Source organism: Balaenoptera musculus, chromosome 8, assembly GCF_009873245.2.
Source record: "Balaenoptera musculus isolate JJ_BM4_2016_0621 chromosome 8, mBalMus1.pri.v3, whole genome shotgun sequence".
NCBI classification, from domain to species: Eukaryota; Metazoa; Chordata; class Mammalia; order Artiodactyla; family Balaenopteridae; genus Balaenoptera; species Balaenoptera musculus.
This window is the reverse complement of record NC_045792.1, coordinates 87,052,681-87,075,358: the sequence shown is the minus strand read 5'-3', so window position 1 is coordinate 87,075,358 and position 22,678 is coordinate 87,052,681. Positions and strand designations below refer to the sequence as shown.

Here is a 22,678-nt window from a genome sequence, read left to right as displayed (position 1 = left end):
TAGATTAATTCCTTAGGCAATCAGTTAAATGCTGAAATATAAAAGCAAGAAACCAAGAAGAAGAATAATTTCATATCTGCAATGCCAAAATATGATACTCAAGACCTTTTAAAACATTTTGGGGGTATCACTGTCTCTCTATACTGCAAGGTGGCCAGTACATCTCTGTATCAAAATGTCAGAGGAATAGCCTCCTGAAATCATTCAGATATATTCCATTCTTTCCACAAATGTTTATTAAAATCTAGGCACTGTGTAGGTGCTGAGGATACAAAGATGCAGACTTGTATGAAATCACAGAGAAATGAGATAGACACATCAACAGATCATTATAATAAAATGTAGTAAGTACACATGGTATAGTTAGAAGGTGACAGGAACAGAGAAGGAACACCTAACCCAGCCCAGGTTGGAAGGCATTGGGAAGGATTCAGAGGAGGCTTTCTGGAAGAGGTGCTATCTAAGCAGAATCTTCAAGGGTAATATTATTTAACAAGCTTGAGGGAAGACGAGCTTTGCAGACAAAAGCAGGTCTCATGAACAGGCCAAGTCAGAATCACACAGAATTTCACACATGTGTATCTGCGAGTAATTCAGTGTTGTTGGAGCAGAAAATGTCAGGTAGAGAATGGCAAGAGATGAAGATGGTGCCAGATCATGACAGGTCTTATAAGCTATTTTTCCCAGAGATGATGAAAAGTCGCTGAAGGATTTTTTGAAAGCAGGTAGACACTTGGTATCTGTGCATTTCGAATAAATTTCTTCCTTCATTCAAATGTTAACTGAGCACCTACAATGAGACACAGGTGTGCAGAGAACAGAAGGAGACCCTGCCCTCTTGGAGGGTACATCAAGATAGATCACGCTGAAGACTGAACAGAGGGTAGGTTGGGAGTCGGGAGACTAGTCAGGGGCCTGTGAAGCAGTCCAGACAAGATAATGAGAACAGGGCACTGAGAGCAGATATTTTAAAATATCAGAAAGTAAAATTAACAGCACTTGATGACTGATTTGGATATAGGAAGGGAAGAAGAGCAAGAACGCAGGAAGAGAAGCGGGTAAAGATAAGCTCAGTTTTTAACATGTTGATTTGAATGTACCTCAAGGAATCCAGATAGAATTGTCAACAGGCAATTGAACCCACAAACCTGAAGCTCAGCAAAAGGTCTGAAGCTGGAGATACAGATTTGGAGACATAAGCACAAAAGGTAGTAACCTATAGATGAAAACAGATCCAAGTATGCAAGTGGGAAGAGCTGTAGGTTTAGCATGGAACCCTGAGGAGCACCAACTCCTAACGGAAGCATGGAGGGAAAACCCCCAAAGGAGGCAGGGGAAGAACACTCAGAGAAATACACAAAGAATCTGAGAAGAGCTGGGAAGAGAGAACCAGTAGACCATGAGTGTCAGGGAAAATCAATGGTAAAAAACACAGTAGAGAGTCCCATTAAAATAAAGACTGAAAAGTGTCCATTGGGATGATTGGCAATGATTAAGTACCTTTATTCTGAATATGTCCAGGCAGGTGATTAGACCAAGGGCATTTTGCAATGAACTGAATGAGGAGTGATGGGAAAGGAAGCAGGGTCAATTAGAGGAGTCGAGTCTGTTGGTTTCTGAAGTCTGTATGAAAAGGGAGAAAAAAGAGCAGACAATAGCCAAGAGGGGTCCAAGGTAAAGGGAAGGTTGTTTTTTCTTTAGTTTTCTTTCATTTTGTTAAGGATGGGAGAGACTTAAACGTGTTTACACATTGAGGGCAATGAACCAATAGAGAAGGAAAGAGACAATGACCCTAACCATCTTATTATACCAGAAAATCACTCCCAGTAGCAAGGAAAAGTTTCCTGATTATTTGTTCATTCAATACTTATTGCATGTCTCCTATATGCAAAGCACTGAACTCGGCACTAGCTCTGACTTTTTTGCATTTTAATTAAGTAACCTTATAGAGACACACACAAGTGAATGTAGGGTCTTCTAAGACGAGGGGCATATATGTAATTCAAAGTGAACCCTGATGTACACTGCAGTTCAGAACACATCACTGTGATCTTCAAAATGACAGCTTTTCAAATACTGTAAAGCTGCAGTTCTATTTATGCATTTCAGCTGTTGGCTACTGTGGCACACTTTGGGAATTCTCTTCTTTCAAGTTAGGTTCATTTTGAGGTTCTAAGATATAAGGCTCCAAGTTTTTTAGATTGCAAACTGAACTTCTGACTTATTTCAAAGAGCAGAATTCGTGCAATGGAACACCAAATCCCCTGCTACTAAACAGAAACAACTGTGAATTAAGTTATTAACTTGTTATTTTTGCCTAAGGAGCTGAGAGAAACATGTGGATTTCAGGTGTCTAATTTCAAATCTAATTGCAATCTTTTTGTAGCCTCTCAGGGAATAGAATTTGTACACTATTAGAAAATTGCTAGTTTTCCTAAAATTGCCCACGTGATTTATTCTAAGAGGGACACTATTACAGAAGGAATCATTTTCATTCATAGTACCACGTAGGCAAATTAAAGTAAATAGAACTAATGCTCAAATCAATAATAGCAGCATTTAGCTGTAGGTTATCTTACACAGTAATATGGTAAATAAACTGTCTATACAGGTGAAAAATTTTAGAGTCCCATTTTGAATTGGAAAAACAGGCAATCTCCCATTAAAATACTACAAAAGTTTCTTCAATGACCTCTTGTATATCTTGGGAAGTAGGACAAGAACTCAATTTTTCATCTTCTTAATGTGAATTCTTTTTGTTCAGTAAAGCTGTTCAAAACTTCCAGAATTCATCAAAATAGAGTAACTACGGCAAGAAGTTATTCACAAAGGGAAAGTGGAAGGCTCTTGAAAAATGTTTGACTGTAAGGAGGAAATGCACATGTATAAAAGCAGTGATAAAATGAGGAAAAAAATTAAATGGGTCCAGTCCATATCAAGAAGTTACGGATTCTCATTAGGCAATTAAGAGGAAGTCAGGACATCCAGGATAAATTTCATCTTTTGAGATTGACATCACAGAAAGCAACTACCATCTCTCATCCAAAATAGCCCATTGGTAGGTCCTTACAGGACATATGCTGGAAATTGGTGATTATGTTCTTTTACCTGCTTTGGGTATTTTAAAATAATATCAATACTATTAAACCAAGGCAGAGTTGGTGTGGTATTTTCTAGACAGTTCTGAAACATTTCTCTAACAAATAGTGGTTAGAAATTAAAATCCCACCCAAAATATTACTCCGGATATTTAAAAAGCAGCAAATTATTCATCTATGTCTCATTTTTGCCAACACAAAAATTGTTCATATCATTTTGATTCGAACATTTAAAAATTTTCACATTCTCTGGGAAGAAATTTATACTCCTTTTAAAGATACAACCATACACAGGGTTTTAACTAGCATTTTACTGGCTATATGATTGATTCCACAAATCATTCCATTTTTTTTTTTTTTAACCCGTCAACTAAAACCATTTTGTAACAATTTCTATAATGGCACTAGGTGCCATTGACCACTGGCTGGTCCAATAATTTGTATGGTCACAACTGAAGTCAAGAACATGAACAAGTCTTTAAAAGAAACTGATTCCTGCTAGAAATCACCTTGCAATTATAGTTTCTTAATACTCAGAGAAAGCAATCTATAATTCAAAAAGCACATTGAAAGGTGGCTATCTCCGCAAGTTTATCTGGTAAACAATTTGGGGTTTAATATAAGTCTGCAAGCATCCTAGATAGACTTCTGTGATGTCAGTGAACAAAAGTTCTATGAGAAAAGGGCAATTTAAAATTGAAATTTGTGGATTACTTCTGATTGAATGACTGCTTCCGTAACAGAATATCGTCAAGTGACAAGACTAGTACCCAAACAACTAAATAATCATGAAACACCCTAGTGCTTTTATTAGGAAGCAATAATAAAGAGCCCTTAACAACTTCTTGTGCCCGATCCCCTTTTATGCTAGAGTAATAAAGGTGATAAAGGTCACTACCCAGCACCATCTGCAGCCTTGGTTGGTGCATGTTTGTTAAGTATATGTAGATGAGTTGCAAATGATGGTGAAAGATGGCTTTCAAGTTGTGCATTTGGGAGCGTTAACATGTGGCAGACTCCATTCTCCTGTGCTGGTGAAGCACATGTCTAGATGACATTTCCCAGCCTCCCCAGTGACCAGATAGGAACATGCGACTAAGTGGTTGCCAATGGAATGTGAGCAGAGATGAAGAGCCCTGAGTCCTAAGCCTTGGGGGAACCTGCTGCCCCCATGCTCTCATCCCTTGCCCCTCCAGGTAGGACGGTGACCTGACTTGGAATATGCACATGAGGACAATGTCCTGAGGTGCAGTGGAGATCCAGAGAGAAGGAACCTGGGCCCTGGTGACCCCAGGGAACAGAACCACTGCTCACTTTAAAGGCTCTCTACAGACTGAAATGAGACATTAGAGAAATAAACTTCTATTTCCTTTCAGCCACTGATTTATTGTTGGGATTCCCTACTATAGCAGCCTGGCCTTACCTTAACTAATACAAAATGTTTTTAGGACCTTGGAAACAATAATAAAAAGAAAAGTGGCCAGTGCAGACTCAAAGAGATAAGAAAACTTTCCATCCTTTCTCTTGCGGAGTCCCCAAGTAGCGCTGTCCCTGTAGCATGGCGAACATCACGACACAAACATAGTTTCCACGTAAAAACATAATTGCTCGCTCTGTGTGTTTAAAAGGGATTATACACATTAGAGAGAGATGGCAGTGAGAGGGACCCAATTAAGCAACCTGAATTGTAAATCTTCCCAAATCTCAGAAAAATACAGAAGCACACGGGTATAGTGGCATTTCTCGGAAAGGACTAGTTACAAAATCAAGGCAATTTCAAGAGGATTGAATTCCCTGTGGAGTACCTCTTCCCTTTGTTTGTCTGCTCTTTTTCCAGTGGGCCTTGGCTTCACTCCAGAGGTAAGAGGCTGGGCCACGGAAGGAATGTAAGAAGGAACACTCATGCTCATGTCCTGCTCCACCTCTCCTGGAAGCAGCAGCAAATCTGTCGAATACAAAATATTTCACTTGATCCCTTCACCAAGTCCACAATTGACCTAAATCATCTAAAAGTCTATGATAGTCAAAAAAAATGAGCGAATATGCTCAAGTAAAGCAGGTCCATTTCACAATGCCTGTCCTCACTTGGGAACTTGACTCAAGGGATTCTCCTTTCTATAAAATAGAAGTCGTCAGTGCATGAGTTTTTATTTTATAGTTGCAGTGTTACAATCCATCCAAAAGGTCTGGGAGAAATGTTGTTTTAGGAATAACTTGATCACGCCTCTCACCCTCAACCCAATTTCTATTTCTACAGGAAAATAAATCAAGAAGATGCTACTTTTGCCTCATTTTGCCATATTTTCCTGAGGGGGTGAAGAGAAAGAAAATGGAGTGCTGATTTCATCCTGTAACAATACGGCAATATTTCAAAAAAACATATTAAAAAACAATGATGCCAGAAGGAAGGAACTTTAACTTCCAGCAGAAAAATGAAATACTCTGTCATACTCAGAATGCATGGCCTACTTCTCAACGCATGCAAACAACAACAACAACGTGTTTCCGGCTTGTTTAGCACAATCACAAGAATTCAAAAGCCAATCTTGGTTTTCTGATCGATCCATTAGAAGTGGATGTGTTTCCTTATTTTTGCACGTGTGACAGAACATGGATGCATCACAGACAACTGATGACCTTCCGCAGCTTTCTCTGAAGACAGAAAAACAAACAGAAGCACAACAGGATCCCTCCTCCGTCTAAGTTTTCACGGGACCAGAAGGGCTGCAACCAATAACTTGCAGCTGGCGCAAGATGCTGCTGCCTGCTATTCAATGATGATCCTAATTAAGACACTAATTAAGTTCTCAGTGGAAGTGATTAATTAAGAACAGTCATGCCTTGGTTGTTGCCAAGGGCAGCATGTATGGGGAGATAACTGAGCAGGTATTGATATTCAAAAACTGAAACTTATTTGAAATACATCTCTCACCACTACAGCTATCACCTTCACAAAAGACATGATTACAAAATTCTTAAGACTTCAGCAACAGAGAACATGGCAAACAGCCTAGAAACTGAGCACATGGGCAGGGGGATGGTGAAGAAGGAACTTCTACTATGATTAATTATTGAAATCATAGAATATGACCTGATTAATTAGGAGAAATAAGAACAATAATAATAGCTGGCATTTTACATGCATTAACTCAGCCAATCCTCTCAACAACTCTATTATTTCCTGTTTTACAGGCAATGAGCTCTAACACTGAGAGTCACCCCAGTCACCTCACTCAAGGCGCCACAGCTGCAGTCTGTCTGCGGAGCCCGGGCTCCTAGCTCATGATGTCACATCATGAACTTACTTTTAAGTAAGCATTTTCATCACATATATTATTTAAAATCTATCAGATTGTACCTCCAAACTCAGGGCCAAGAAATGTCACTACGATAGCACATTAGCATGATTAGTAAGCGTTCAGGGCATTTTACAATTTTATAACCAGAAGTAATATTTTTTAATATATACTTCTTTTTTAAAATTTTTTAAAATTAATTAATTTATTTATTTATTTTGGCTGCGTTGGGTCTTCGTTGCTGTGTGCGGGCTTTCTCTAATTGCGGGGAGCGGGGGCTACTCTTCATTGTGGTGGCTTCTCCTGTTGTGGAGCACGGGCTCTAGGAGCATGGGCTTCAGTAATTGCAGCACGTGGGCTCAGTAGTTGTGGCGCACGGGCTTAGTTGCCCCGCGGCATGTGAGATCTTCCCGGACCAGGGATCGAACCCGTGTCCCCTGCACTGGCAGGCGGATTCTTAACCACTGTGCCACCAGGGAAGTCCCAGAGAAGTAATATTTTTAAATTCAGTAAGGTTGGTGGAAAAACTGGCTTTCTAAAGTATCCCGTTATGAGTCCAAAGCTAATCTCCCTCACTGGTTAGGGGCCTGCCAACAAGAGAGGCAAGAAGAGAAAGGTTCAAGCCTCTTAATGCGAAAACCAATATCTACCATACCCATTGGCTGCCAGTGCAAACGTCCTTTTGACTGTGAAATCAAAATCAATTCTGCTTTCAGAGCTATTTAAAATCTGATGGACAGTACTGTGCACCAGGAGGGACAACTCTGCAATTCCTTTGCTGAAACTCTTCACATCCCTCATGTGTTTGCGAAGAAGGGAGGGTTTTCAACAAAAATGGTTTCTTTCATAAGAATTCCACTGCCATGGGTACAATTCTTTCAAAACAGTATGACTCAGTATCCACTGCATTTCCCATTCCTGTCATTTGTTTCTCCAGTGTAATAGTAAAATGCACAAACGCATAGCTGTTGGAGCCTAACACGCCACCTTATATGTAGTAAATTCTCAGCACATACTTGCAGAAAGGAAATTAATTTCCTGCATCTCAACTTTTAAACTGAACAGCAAGTATGAAGAGTCTACCTATCCACAGGACATTGTGAATGATGCAAAATATGTACAGTCCTTTCCCTCAAAAACTAAATTTTTTTTACAGGAGTAGGATTTTTATACATAAAATCAGAGAATAATCAACACAAAAATTGAACTGCTTTAACTCTAAATAGGACAGATTTTAAAAAGAGTGAAATCAATATGGACACGAATAGTCTGATAAGACACAAGTCATAAAGAAAGATACCTTATCTTTTAGCCATTTTACAATCACTGATGGGTTATTTATATATTCATTCTGTCAGGGGGAAAATGATTGTATTCATTGATGGTGGGGAATGGAATTTCTGAAGTTCTCTGTGAAGCTTTCCCAACTGAAATCTTATCTTTAAGACACTTCATCTGACCTTATTGTTTCTAAAACAATTAGTTTCCTTCTTAGCTAAATACCACCATCTTGACTGATGTGCTTTGTAGAGTTAAGGCAACTCTCAAAAACGAATCTTGATGTTGGATGGCAAGCCTGGTTGAAAGCATTTCAACCTCTTTCTCAACTACATGACAAGAATGTCCAACGTTTATAAACTATGTGTTTGTGCCATTTGTCTTTCTGTATTTAGCCAATGACCAGCAAGTCAAAGGTTATAATCATGTAATTTAATACAACATTAAAAAGTAAGCCATCTATCTGACATCTGATAATCTAGACAATAATAATATTTAGTCTGCCTGTCATATTTATAAAAATTAACCAATCCATTCCTTTGTTGCCATGTAGAAATGGCCAAACTTTCCTGAAATTTCAGGTGTTCCTTAAGACCAAAAAGAATACAGATAAGATATGCACTCAGGCCTCCTCTGCACATAGCTTCCAGCTATGATAGTTTATATCAGTGGTTCTTGTTCTTAAAATTTTTTGAAGACCCCAAAGAGCTTTTGTTTATGGGAGTTATATCTATCAATATTTACCATATTAGAAATTAAAATTTCAAATATTTGCTTATTGAATCATTAAAATACAAATTTTCAAATATTTGATTATTGAATCATTAAAATAATACTATCATATATTAAAATAAATATTTTTATTTAAAAAACCTCTTTTCCGAAAACAAAGAAAATAGAAGAGAAGCATTGTTTTACATTATCTGAATCTTTTAAATGTCTGTCTTAAATAGAAGAAAGCTGGATTCTATATTTGCCTCTGCATTGAATTTTTGGAATATGCTGTTTCAGTTGATGAAAATGAAGAAACTCCAGTCTCACACAGATATGTAGCTGGAAAGGGGAGGACTATTTTAATACTCCTTTTATATAACTGGGGATATTATTCTTTGATACAAACTAGATATTGACAAATGATAAAGGTTTTAAAAATAATTTCATTGGGCAATATGAAACCCTTTCAGTAAATTTTTCATACTCTTATGTTAAAATCCATTGGTCTATCTTACATGTTGAATGAATTGCGCTCCTGTGCATGATTTTGTCATCATATATTGGTTATTTGGAAAATGGTGGTTCACTGTGTTATGCAGATCTTTCAAATGTTGACATATTTCATTATGCAATATAAAAATCACATTAGTTAACATTACCAATTTTATCAGAAAAGGCTTTAAATATTGGGAAGCTGTCAAGCTCACAGTACTGGATATAAGTTTTCCAAAAATCCAATTTTCACTTGATCCATTGCCAATTTTATCATTGGCAATGAATACTGTCAGCTGTTGTCTTGTAGAGATGGGCTCACTTCATTCCTTTTTGAGAACTATACTTTGTCAGTCATTCTTTCAAGTAAAAACGTTGATCCATGAAAGAAAAAACAAAACAAAACGAAACAAGTTCAGCACACCACTCAATTGCACAAGTGTTTTTTCATGAAAAAGTGTTTTTCATTTTTTCCATGAAAAAATTTTCATGTATTTCATGTATATGTGAAATACAACTGTTGTATTTCAGTATGCAGCAGAAGAGGTATACTCAAGCATCAAGGTTTAATAAAATTAATAATTTTTACCACTTCATCAAGGACATTTGCAATGGACACTGGCATTTGTTTTAACTACAAATTCAGGACAGTGAAGATTACAGTGACTACTAGTATAGTTTGGTGCTTCTACCTTGATTCACACTAAGTTACTAGCATCTTTACCCATCATTGCTTTTGCAACATCAGTGCAAACGTCAATTTATTTGACCTTCAGACCTTGGGGTTTTCCAAGGAGCTCCCAGACCACATTTAATATGAATCTGACCCTCCCACCAAGAACATTAGAAAAGCTGAATATATGATAAAAAAATCAACTACTTAAAGGCATTAGAGAGCTACCAGGGAAGCCCAGAACTTGAGAGGCCAAGATCCTGGAGAGAAGGAAAGTAGTGAAAGTGAGTCTAAGAGTCTAAGCTGTTTTTCAACTTATGGCATTTACTGATTTGTAAGCAGAGGCTGAAAAACCAAGAAGTGAAGAAGAAATAGGCTAAGAGGCTGAGAAGCTTAGCAGAACTACCAACAGGTTCACAGTGCTGTGAAGATAAAAAATAGAGTTCAGGATGTCCAAGAAGGAGGGGCTGTGATTTACCTTGAAGGGCTACACCCTAGCAGTAAGCAAGAACTAGAAGTAGAGCAGCCCTCATAAAGCCTGAAACCCAGTCACCAAATCAGCTCAATCCCATATTGGATTAAGATGACCTATGACTACTCTAACTGCTAGCAAAATGTTGAAGAGAAGCTTTTCTAAAACAAGATTAAGATAATCATCCAGAGCATTATGTAATATTATAAAATACATAATATTTTATATACAATGTTCAGCATTCAAACAAAAATTTCCAGGTATACAAAGACACCAGATCAAAAGGGAAAATTAATAATATAAATGGACTCACAGGACATCTCAGTTATTGGAATTATGAGACATGAACTTTAAAATAATTGATTAATATATTCCAATAAATATATTACAAAAATGGAGAATTTTGGCAGGGAACTAAAATCTATGAAAATAGATATTCCAGACCTCTTGAAAACTATAATAACTGAAATATTGATGGCTTTAACATCATATTTGATACAATTCAAGAAAGGATTACTGAACTAGAACATAGATAGTAGAAAATATTTGGACTGAAGAAAGAAAGGAAAAAAAAAAGGATGGAAAATGCAGGAAAGAGCATAAGTGATATGTGGGACATGGTGAAAAGTCTGGGCACAAGTAATATTTGAAGACATAAGAACTGAGAATTTCCTAACATTTACAGGAATCTACAAACCCCAAGCAGAACAAATACAAAGTTAACAATGCCGGGGCATAGTGAAATTACTGAAAAACAAAAACAAAGAGAAAATCATAAAAGTAGTCAAATGAGGTAAAAAACATATTATCTTCCAACATACAACAGTCAGATTGACATTTGGTTTTTCGACAGTTTTCAACAGAGGAAAAATTAACACCATAACAGAATAGAATAGCGTCTTACAAATTCTGAAAAAAAAATAATTACAAACCTAGAATTCTCTACCCAGCAAAAATAGGGGGCAATGAAACAATAATACGATAATACTCGATTAATCCAAGATAAGCAAAAAATGAGTGAAGAAAAGAACATATAACTGCAGGACAAGTAGAAAACAAAATAGTAAGATAAGAGATTTAAAGCCAAATATATCAGCAGCTACATTAAATGTAAATGGATTAAACACTCCAATTAGAAGATGAAGTTTTATTTGTGTGTGTATGTGTGTGTGTGTACATGCATATGAATAAACCATATGCCACTTTCAAGAGACACATTAATGAAAACTTACTTTGAGAAAAAAAAATAACTGCAAAATAAATAAAAGTGGAAATGTAAACAGAGGAAGACTACTGCCCATCCAAGGAGAAGGTCAGGAAGATCAGGGAAGAGTTACTTCATGGGTGGAGTTGGCATTTGACAGTGATAATAAATCATATCCCTCTACTTTAAATACAGAAATAAAAGAAAAATCCATACAGGAGTCAAAAAGATGGGGATCAAAATATGAGCTTTATAACTAATGGAGCTGACTTTGAAAATAGAGCTTGTCCTGCAGTCACAATTTGGCCTCTTATTTATCAAACTTTCCTTCCAAGTCTAGACCTTGGACTATCCCACCTGACAGGGAGTCTGCATAGATGACATGAATCCAGCCAGGTATAAGGAGAACCTCTTCACATCGCTAGAGCCCTTAGAGTAGGGGCTCAGAGAGTGATACCTCCAGACATTTGTCTAGAGATGGTTCTCAGCTTCAATTGCATGTTAGAGTCACCTGGGAAGCTTTAAAAACTGCCAATGCCCGGGACACACACCAGACTACTGGGAAAGGATCTCCAAAGGCAGGATCCAGGTATTGTCGGGTTTTTTTTAAGCTCCTCAAGTGATTCCAATGTATCTCTCAGGTTTAAAACCACCATGTAAGGCAGACCTGGGCCCCTTTTAAAGCGTGTCTACTGTAAGAAAGGTGACACAGGCACAGAAGAGAGGACATACACCTTCCAAACAGCATGAACCCAAAAGAAGAAACAAAATGTCTCATCCATACACATCAGTTTTTTTCCCTAATCTCTCCAATTAGATAATGCCTTCCTTTTCCTTTGGGGAGAAATAAATAGAGGAATTATTGAAAGGGTGGAATTATCATCCCAATTCTGTTCTCTTCTCAGGAATGGAGTGGAAGCATTTGCCTTTGTGGTTGATATGGCTTTCAAGTTTGAATTTATTAGATGGATAAGTTTGCACATTAAAAAAAAACAAAACTGGAGGAACAGGGATAGAGGAACATTTCGAAGCAAGGATTTTTCCCTCTCAATGATCTCTTAGTGATCTTCTAAGCAATGAAAGAATGATTTTTAACAGTCCCAAGTGGAAAGTAAATGAAATGCCTAAACTCTATGTTGGCTGAAATATGCCATCTTCTCCTAGCTCAGGACCTTTACACACACTGTTCTTATGATGTTCCTATATTCTCTTACCCACCCCTCACCCAGTTAATAATTACTCATCCTTTAGATCTCAGGCTCTCAGCACTTTCTCTGATCCATGGACAAATTAAATTCCCCTGCCATGTGCTCTCATGAGATCTAGAGCATATGTAATTACATATTTGTGATATGTCTGATTCTTCCAATAAACTATGAATTTCCATAAGGACAGGAACCAGACCTGTTTTATTCTTTATTTTATTCCAGGATCCAGTCACAGTTGTTAAATATCTTTGAATAAGAGTCCAGGTCATTCATAGGCTACATAAAGCCTTAAAGTTGCAGATAAGGAAAGAATTTTTTAAAATAAGAGGGAGAGAGAGAGAAAATGATGCCTTCATTAGAACTGGGAGTACTGGAGAGCTTGAAAATGAAAATCAAATAAGGCTGCCAATCTTTGAGCAGGAATCAGTTGCTCGTTTTCATCCAACACAATCAACCATAGCATAAGTATACCCACTGGTCAAGAAACTTGTATAAGACAGTATAATTCTGAAAAGTAGACCTCAAAAAAGTCTCTTTGACCTTCTGCACTCATCCAGAGAACACGCCGGGCCAACTGAGGGGGTAAAAAATAAAGACGACCAGAAGATTCTTCCTACTCCAATGGCCAAAGCATAATAACTAATACCTATTCCAAATAATAATCTTTCCGGGTAACAGTCTGGAGCATGACAGTAACTAACCATCAGGTTAACTGTCTTATCTCAAAGGAGGAAAAAATGGTTAATGTGACGTCAAATAAACACAGGGCACCAAACTCTGTGGCCAAGGTTCCCTCCAACAACTGGTCAATAGCATGGCACTGAGTTGTCTGCTTGGAAAAACTATCTCCACCTGGGCTGCCAAAACAATAAGCCAAATACCAGGACAGAAACAAGCGCCTGAATCTTGGAGAATATTTATGAAAATGAAAAAGGTGAACAAATAAAGTCAGTGGTAGAAAAACAATACGCAACTCACTTCCTCGTTGCCCCAGGCAAATCTGTTGCTTAAACAATAATAACAGAATCTAATCAGTAAACCTCTCAGCTGCCAAAATTATACAAGCAACTTGCCTGTTTAAAATGTCACGTTTCCCGTCTGATATAAATATTCACCTTCTGCTCCCATTCGTGAAGTGTAATACAAATCAGATGCAATCTAAAATCCACCCTGGCACAACTATTTCTATCTTCTTTCCTTTCAAATGACCCAGATTGTGCATTATGAAAACTGTGAAGCTTGGTGGTCTTTTTGGTAATTGGAATAGATCACTGAAGCCTAGCTTGCTTTTTAGCCTTGGCTTTTCACATTATTTTACACCTGGGAAGGTCCTGACTAGCTCATCCAAGTCCACTGAGACTTGGTTCAGCCTCAGTAAGCTTTTATACACAAATGCAAAACTACCTGTTATCTGATTTCCAGAAAAATCATACTAGTGAGACATTTCTTTGCAATTTTTTAAACAACAGAAACAGATCTGGTAAAAAAAAAAAAAAAAAACCTTCAAAGATGGTTAAAGAGGGACTTCCCTGGTGGTACAGTGGTTGAGAATCCACCTGCCAATGCAGGGGACACAGGTTTGATCCCTGGTCCGGGAAGATCCCACATGCTGCGGAGCAACTAAGCCTGTGTGCCACAACTACTGAGCCTGCGCTCTAGAGCCCATGAGCTGCAACTACTGAGCCTGCACTCTAGAGCCCGTGAGCTACAACTACTGAGCCTGCCCGCTGCAACTACTGAAGCCTGTGTGTTCTCGGGCCTGGGTGCCACGACTACTGAGCCTGCGTGCTGCAACTCCTGGAGCCTGTGCACCTAGAGCCCGTGCTGCACAACAAGGGAAGCCACCGCAATGAGAAGCACATGCACCACAGCGAAGAGTAGCCCCCGCGTGCCTCAACTAGAGAAAGACCCAACGCAGCCAAAAAAAAAAAAAACTGTTTAAAGAAAACAATGTGAAAATAATGGAAAAGGTAAGAAGACTAATTTAAAATATTGATACAACCAAAATCAGATTCGCTGGCTATGTAGGATTATGTCAGTATACAGACCTTCTCATTACTGGCAGAAAGCAAGAAGTTTAAACCATCACAAAAATGTTCAACCTGTGCACTTTTGTGCCCTCCTATGAAATTAATTTTATGTTGCAAAGGTATACAAGCAGACTCCAAGTATCATCCACAGATGAACTATATCAGAATCCCCTGGGGGTAGTAGTTAAAAATGCAGATCACTAGATGCCACAAAAGCCATTCTGAGTTAGACTCCTTCTTAGGAACAGGACCCAGGAATCTGTTCCCTTTCCCCAAATCACCCAAAACCCAGAAACAGTGTGCTTGCTCCACAAATCTGGCTTCCTCATGAATCCTCAGCAATCCCTTCTAATCCAATCAGAGCCTCTAAACTGCTCTAATAAAGAAATTCAGAGATGCCTAAGGCATTAAAGTTAAGAGAACCTCTGTGATTCTGTTAGATCTCTGATCTCCCTTGAACCAAGGAAGTACGGAAAAAAATCTGCAAAGTCTACTGGTTAATAGAGTGCTTGAGTAACAGTGTCTTCAGTGGAGTAGTGTGATGTTTGGAAGCAGAATAAAAATGTTAATTGCTTCCAATTACCAAAGCCTCTCAAATTCAGGCAAACAGAGAAGCCAAAGCAGAGGCTTATACAGTCAGTTTACAGACAGTGGCCGTCCCCCAACCAACTACACCCTGCACTTTAACTCCTGTGTGATTATAAAGAAGCCCTCTTCCCCAACAATAATGACCATAATCGCTGTTTATGACCACCTAAGGACTGTAAACAACAATCAAACACCAACAACCAAACCCGCATGGAAACTGCCCCTTCCCTAACATGCAACTAATTTTGAGATATTCTTGCATATTAAATTAGGAATGAGAGTTTTCAAAACAAGTAACTCAAATTTTGAACATATTTCAAAGCCCCTTTGAGCAACAAAGGATACCTAGGCTTACACAGAAACATTAACCAAGAAAGGAACAGGCCTCATCTACATAAACCTCAGGGAAAGCCCCAGAAGAAACATTCACACTATAGCTTTAGTTTTAATTGTTTGTTTTACATATTAATAAATATTTATAAAAGCAAAGATTTGGATTTTATTTTCTTTTTGTTTATTTTATGATGAATTCTCATAATTTTTATGATTTTTATGATCAACTGATATTTTAAGTAGCTCTCAAAAATAATCTCAATTTACAACATGGTGCTTCTAAGAAATAAGGGTTTGACTTAAATGACTCTGAGACAATTATCCAAAAATCAATCAAATGGTAAATGGGTGGGTTGGGAGGAAGAACACTTTTCCTTCATTTAAGACCAAGGATGTTACAACCTTCAACAAGTTTTGTTTGACCTTTCAGCTGAAATCTTTATTATCGAAAAAGAGACTGCAGGACTCCAGTTTTTCCTGTCTCAGGGAAAGTAGTGGTAAGGATTACCCCCAAAAAAAAGAAAGAAAGAAAAGAAAAGCTGTCTAAAGTCTTATTTGTAGTTTCTAGAAAGAGGTCAAGCAGTGTAGAAAGGAAACAGAAAGCATACCCTTACTCATTTGGGGCTTAATCTCTTCATCCAAGTCCAAATCTTCTAAATCAAGGAAGTTGTCTACCTAGAAAAGGATTAACATCATCTTTATGCAAACTAGACCTAGAGAAAAAAATGCAATTAAGAATCAGTGAATCCACTTCCACAACACTCAAGTGAGCAACTGAATCCCCTTTTCTCATTAACTTTTGAGTCCCAGATAGAGATCTTTGTGTTCACTGTGCTTTCCCAGAGACATCTGAAAGAAGCACTAAATCTGGAAGTTGGCCCGGATTTCCTAGGCACCACAGTAAGATCTCTATACTGAAAGGGAAAAAACAGTCTGGGAAGTTTTTGAAAAGTTTTTGTTCCTGATTCTATCCCAGAATATATACCACCATCAAGACAGTCTGAAACAGTGTTTCTGTTTTTTGGTTTTGTTTTATTGCTTTTGCTCCTCAAGCAAATGATGGTGTTGGGTCTGGCTATTCTCATAACAGTGTGCTTTAAACTCCAAAAAGAGAGTAGAAACTAAAGAAAGCAGGGGAGTAGGTTCATTTAAGACAAAATCATCCTGCCCCAGGTAATCACAAGAGAGGTGAACAGGGCAAAAAATCAAGTGTTCTCTCTTTCGAGCAAATAAAACTGAACATTACTTCAAAGGTAAAAAGCAGAGCAAATGACCTTTACAGACAGTAGCAGCATTTCAATGTTGCTTTCCACTGCAAGGTGACAATGAGACATTTTAGATTAACAAAATGGTAACACTTCAGACATGAACCAATTCATCTCAGGTGAATATCAAAGAGTGTGAATAAACAAATGATTTCACCACTGGCACGAAGGCAGATCTAGGAAAGGCATGATGTCAAAATGCCTTTTATGCTTATGACCTAAAACATGTACATAACAAAATACCATAAAATTATAAATTTAGATCTCATCATTCGAATTCAAAACACAGCCTGGGTCTTTCTTCCCCACTCTCTACCTTCCAGACCATGGCTTGTAGCTTCCATTACTTGGAAGTACATAACTACAGTTATTTTTTGACTTCCAAGTGACGCAAAAATTTATCTTCCATATGATGGTTTCAGTACTAAAACTTGAGAATCTGTTATATTGTCATTTCTCTTAATTAATGGTATATGTTCAAGGGGACGAGAGTCATGTTTCTCTATTGAAGCACCCCTTCCATTTGTGAAGCTTTGAGGAAAAAAGATCCAGAACCCAGCCAACCAAGGACAGTTTAAGATAATCAAACACCACTTTTTTTTTAAAGCATATAGACAAAATCTGCTGAATTCTCCAAATTTGTATGACAGACAGCAAATGAGTCCTGTGAGGTTTTTATCGTTTTTATGCTCTTTCTGGGTTTTGGCCATGGAATAAAATCGAATCATGCCTTACCTTCACCTTTCCTGCCCGATTCAGATCACCTTGAAAGGAACTGCCAACTTTTTGGCCTTCATCCATCACTATCTGGGAAAATAAACAAAAAACATTGAGGACATATTGATGGGAACATGAAACAACTGAAAATAAAGGAGCTGATCTTGTAGCCCTTCAGGCACTAAAATTCCCTTTCCGTTTTCTGTTAATTAGCTATGCGTGACAAACCGTGACACCTTAGTGACAGCAGATTCACTAAGTCATAGCAGCCGTCAGGGAATAGGTTCCAGGAGGTCTGACTTCTACTTCTGTCTTCTAGACTCATCTACAGTGTAACCTAGGGTAAATTATTTAACCTCAATTTTTTCATGTGTAAAATATGAACACTCCGCACCTCATTACCCCAGCTCCCATCCCATCCCAATGAACCTCTGAAGGACAAATCAGAGAATGCTAATACAACATTTTCAAGTTACTAGGAAAAAATACCGTGGAACAATTCTTTGCCTCTCACACACTGGTTAAAGACTCAATAGAAAATGTAATTCCCATTGCCAATGATTGCCAGTAGACAGTGAATCCTCTAGAAAGAAAAGTTCTTGTCCCATAATCACCTCACTGGAAAGAAGTTATAGAATTAAAGAATTATAGCCCTTTGCTGTATATAAACACACTTCTAATATGGAGATTTTTCTCCCTTGTATAAAACCACAATCTCATATACAATTCTGTCCATGATATCACAGGGGATACACGATGAGATAGAAAGTAGAAACTCAAATGGCTTAAAAAGTAGAACAGCTTCCACTAGGATTCCTTGATAGTTACAAACCATAGCTAAAGAGAATGTGAATATAGTCTATGAAGTCTTGAAGATTAGGAATAGAGCATCTAACATTTATTTATTGACCAAATCTTGGAAGAACCAAGATAACATATTCTACTTTAAGTCTGAAGGACATGAATCCAGGACAGGTAAAAGAAACTCTCATTTACATAGAGAATTATAAAAAAGAACTCTTTTGTCCCAGAGGACAAGCTAAAATATAGACATAATTCCAAGAAAAACCTGTAGATGGCAGATCCTTAAGAGGTTTTTAACAAAAATTGGGGATAATTAAGTTACTATCATAAAAGTTGGCTGTTGAAATCATGAAATGTAATGATGATTTTCAGTAAAGTATCCCAAAGGCACTCCTTCTAAAATTAGGAGTCTGAGTTACTGATCCAATAGCTGTCTGATGTTTCTTATTATGCTCTCTTTCTTTTTTTTAAATTCATGATGAATTTTTTTTCTCTGTTCCTGTAAATGTGCTATGGTATTACCTGTTCCTCTTCTGAACACTGTGACGAAGTACGAAGAAAGATGGCTTTATTGCTAAGATGGTGATCATTTGGTTCATTTCTCTGAGTAAATTTTACTGAAGTAAAATTGTTTTCTGAAGAATTGGTTCCAAAGGCTCCTCTTTTGGTCACATTATCTGAAATGATAAATTACATAATATTAGAAAACACCCACCACATCCAGTCTAGTTTATTTTGTGTTTATTGAGAATCTTTCTTCCAAAACAAAAAAAATACTTTTCAAAAAAATCTACAAACTGAATGCTTGAAGCATTAAACACTCTTAACCTATAAAGTTATTTCTAAAAATGTATAGGAAGATAACACTATTTCATTCACTATTCAACAAACATTTATAAGTTTGTATCCAGCACTGTTCTCAGCCATTGTTAAAAGGTCAATAAAGTATTTGCAAGACTCTTGGACATTACCGATCTCATTTTTTTTCTAAATTTGAGGGTTTTTTTAAAAATATGGAGGCAATGTATGGATGATTTTAGAAAATTTGTAAAAGAAAAAGATTAAAATTAGAATATCACTCATAATCCTACAAGACAGAAAAGATGCAACAAAATTTTTTCAGTAGCTATTTTTCTCATCTTTTATCTATTCACCCATAAACTTCTAAAAGTCAAATGGAATTGTACTGTACATACCATATTATAAGTCAACTTGAGAGCAATATTTTTTCATACTATTGCATATTCTGCATAATTTTAATGATTATAGAGAATTCCACTGTATATATTTAACACAGTTTATTTAACCAATTCCTATTCTCAACTATTTAAAACTATAAACAATGAATACATTTGTGCTAAATCTTTGCACATTCATGATTATGTCCTTAGGATAAGGAAAGAGTCTAAGATTCATCCTAAATTAAGAGAAAATTCTGATAACATGATGCCATTAACAGAAATGTGGGGGACAAATTCAGATGAGAGAGAATGAATTAACCTTTGTCCATGCTGCATTTGAGGTGCCAGTGGAAACTGTGAGGGAAATGTCCCAGAGGCAACTGCAAATGTAGGCTAAAATGTGGGAGGGAGATCACAGCGATAGGTAAAGAGGTGGTAGTCGATTACACTGGGGCAGTGGTTTAAGCCATAAAATTATTTTTAATATTAGCAACAATATTAAAATAAATAAGAGTTAACACTTACTTGAGGGTCAGACTGTCTTTTATTATGCATCTCATAAATCTCGTTTAAGCTTCACAACAACCCTAGAGGTAGGTACTGTTAGTATCCCCATTTTACAGGTGAAGAAACCAAGGCCTACAGAGAGATTAAATAATTTGTTCAAAGTTACACAGCTGGTAAGTAGCAGAGTGGGGATGTGAACCCAGGCCTTCCTAATCCAGCACTCACTGCTGTGCAACTTAGAATAGTACAGTAAATGAAGGGAAAGGGTTCTTAGAGAAGAGAAGAATAAAGCAGAAAAAAAAGAAATTTTAAAATCCCAGAAAGGAGACAAAGAAGAAAAGTTTACAATAGTACAAGAAGAACCCAGGGTGCACGGCACATACTAAAACTAGAACTCCCTTGCTGCAAATGACAACAGCAAAACACAGGAATCTACTTCAAGGATCACTAGAAGAGTGACTAAGGGATTCAAAAGAGGCCAAGTGGCAGAAATCAAGCTACTGTCAGATTAGGGCACCCTGTTCCATCCCCTTACAATACTCCACCATGGAAAGATTCTGGAGAGATGGGTTTGTTTTATTTGAGAGCAACCTGGGCAGGTATCTAACTGAAGGGGTTACAAAACAGCCTAACCCGCCAAAGTGGCATGTTTGTTTCTCTTGAGCCACTGGTTGCATGGCTTCAAAATCAGTAAAGATTCTTGTTGTTCTAAGGATCTCGGCCTGGTGCAAGGCAGCCAGAATCCTCTGTTTGCTTCTGAATACCTCATCACTGGTAGAATTAAGACTTGTAGGGGGACTTCCCTGGTGGCACAGTGGCTAAGAATCCGCCTGCCAAAGCAGGAGGCATGGGTTCAGGCCCTGTTCCGCGAAGATCCCACATGCCGCAGAGCAACTAAGCCCGTGCGCCACAACTACTGAGCCTGCGCCCTAGAGCCCGCGAGCCACAACTACTGAAGCTCACGCACCTAGAGCCTGTGCTCCGCGACAAGAGAAGCCACCGCAGTGAGAAGCCCGCTCACCGCAACTAGAGAAAGCCCGCACGCCGCAACTAGAGAAAGCCCGCGGGCAGCAACGAAGACCCAACGCAGCCAAATAAATAAACAAATAAATTTATTAAAAAAAAAAAAGACTTGTAGGGATATCTATAGGACATTAACACAGAAATACTGTTGGGGAGCAGAGATAAGGTAGCCTAGCCTATAATACAGCATTAGCTCAATAAGCCAGAGAGGGAAAACACAAATATTTAATGCACCGCTTTTTCTTTCAAAGGGATATATTAGCAAACACCACCAGCTCAGGCCAGCTCTCTCTACTGCCTCCTGCACCAGCACCCATGACTCCTAATTAGCTACTACTGGGACGGGTGACCCCTGCCTTGTGCCCCCAACAAATCCCTGCAAACTCTGTTATGAAGCACTCGCCTTGGCTGCTGGGGGTGGAGGGGCTGAGGGGCTGAGTAAGGAAGGTGGTGGGAGGGTTATAGGAACACTGCTGGAGTAACCAGTACAATGCCAGGCCACAGAAGTGAGGACAAAATGGTCTTAGGACTTACCCTCCCTGACTTCTTCCTCCTTAGGACTTACCCTCCCTGACTTCTTCCTCTTTTACAGCCACAGTTACGGCTGTAAAATCATCAGTCCTAGGGCGGAGACAAGCAGTGGCAGCAGCGTGGAGCAAGCTAGACATGGAGATGCTTGGAAACAGGAGTGAGGAGGAATGAAAGGGTTCTTCAAACTTCATCAAAGTTAGAGGCAAGCAGACTTCCAGTGGCTCCCCGCCATTCCTCAGCGCCCTGTTCTAATAAGAGGCGGAATAGTTTCAGTTCTCCTTGCTTATCCTTTAAGTCTAGCACAACCTAAACCTAGTATTTCCTGAGAAAATACCGTGTACTCAGCACAACACTACTGTAATAATCTATTGATTTACGTACTTGAAAACCACAGTGATGTCTGGGAAGAACAGATGTTCCGTAAGGACAAGTTCTGTTTGTTCTTATAATCACTCAGTGTACTCCTCTGCCATTTCCAATAAAACACCAGGTTATTTGACAAATAACCAGATGAAACTCCTTCAAAATAAAGAGCAAAATATAATGAAGTCCCAGCTTCTGATGCTGATGTGGAACGATGGTTGAGGTCTCAGATCTAACACAATTTCTTGTTTACTCTTTCAAAACTTCGTCCTTTCATAAACATAAAGCTTTCATTTTTAAAATATGGAAAGATTCAGAAAAGAACTTGTTCTCTCTCTGACTGAACCTACAGTTTAAGACTCCTTCCTAAACCTTGAAAGCAGTTTCACAAGAGTAAGTACTATTTCACTCCAAAGACCCCGAAGGGCTTCTTACAAATGCTTTTATCATTTTTTTAAAAAACAGCACAAACAAAATCTCTTGGCAGAAGAAGATAGGAAAAAAGTTCTTTTTCAATATGATAATGACAAAATGCCAGATGTTGGCACAGCCCAGAATCCGAAGTGGCCTAAAGCCTGATTAGAGTGCCAGATGCTGCTTCCCAGAGTTATCCTGGTGGCCATCCAAACATGCCACCCAAGTGTGCATTTCATCTTCTTCTGTTTCTGCTTTTCATCAGACTCCTTTTCTACCTTTTCATCTTATCCCTAATGTTCCTTGCTTTGAAATAAGTGCCAGACATAATACACTTTGGAAATCTAACAGCAATATTTCAGAGAACAAGTCGGTTACTGAGACCTGAAAGAGTGTTTCTTTGGGCATTTCCGAGTCAAAACTTCAATACACATGAAACAAAGGTTTTTTGCTAAAGGTTTCATTATTCTGAAGCAATGGAATTTCA

At 38.1% G+C, this 22,678-nt stretch overlaps 1 protein-coding gene across 3 annotated transcripts in view; it reads right to left on the bottom strand.

The window, feature by feature from the left end:
* LOC118898742 (intraflagellar transport associated protein) overlaps positions 1-22,678 on the bottom strand; it is a 57,491-nt gene that overhangs the window by 3,175 nt on the left and 31,638 nt on the right. The window contains exons 3-7 of one of the 3 annotated variants that reach the window (XM_036859207.1): positions 18,695-18,849; positions 17,387-17,458; positions 15,995-16,061; positions 4,904-5,043; positions 1,515-1,623 (exon numbers count right to left, since the gene is read on the bottom strand). In XM_036859207.1, coding sequence (XP_036715102.1) covers positions 1,588-1,623; positions 4,904-5,043; positions 15,995-16,061; positions 17,387-17,458; positions 18,695-18,849 — 470 coding nt within the window. In that variant the 3' untranslated portion in view covers positions 1,515-1,587. Of the gene's footprint in view, positions 1-1,514; positions 1,624-4,903; positions 5,044-15,994; positions 16,062-17,386; positions 17,459-18,694; positions 18,850-22,678 lie in introns of those variants that run through there. The other 2 variants (XM_036859205.1, XM_036859206.1) reach the window with 2 other exon arrangements.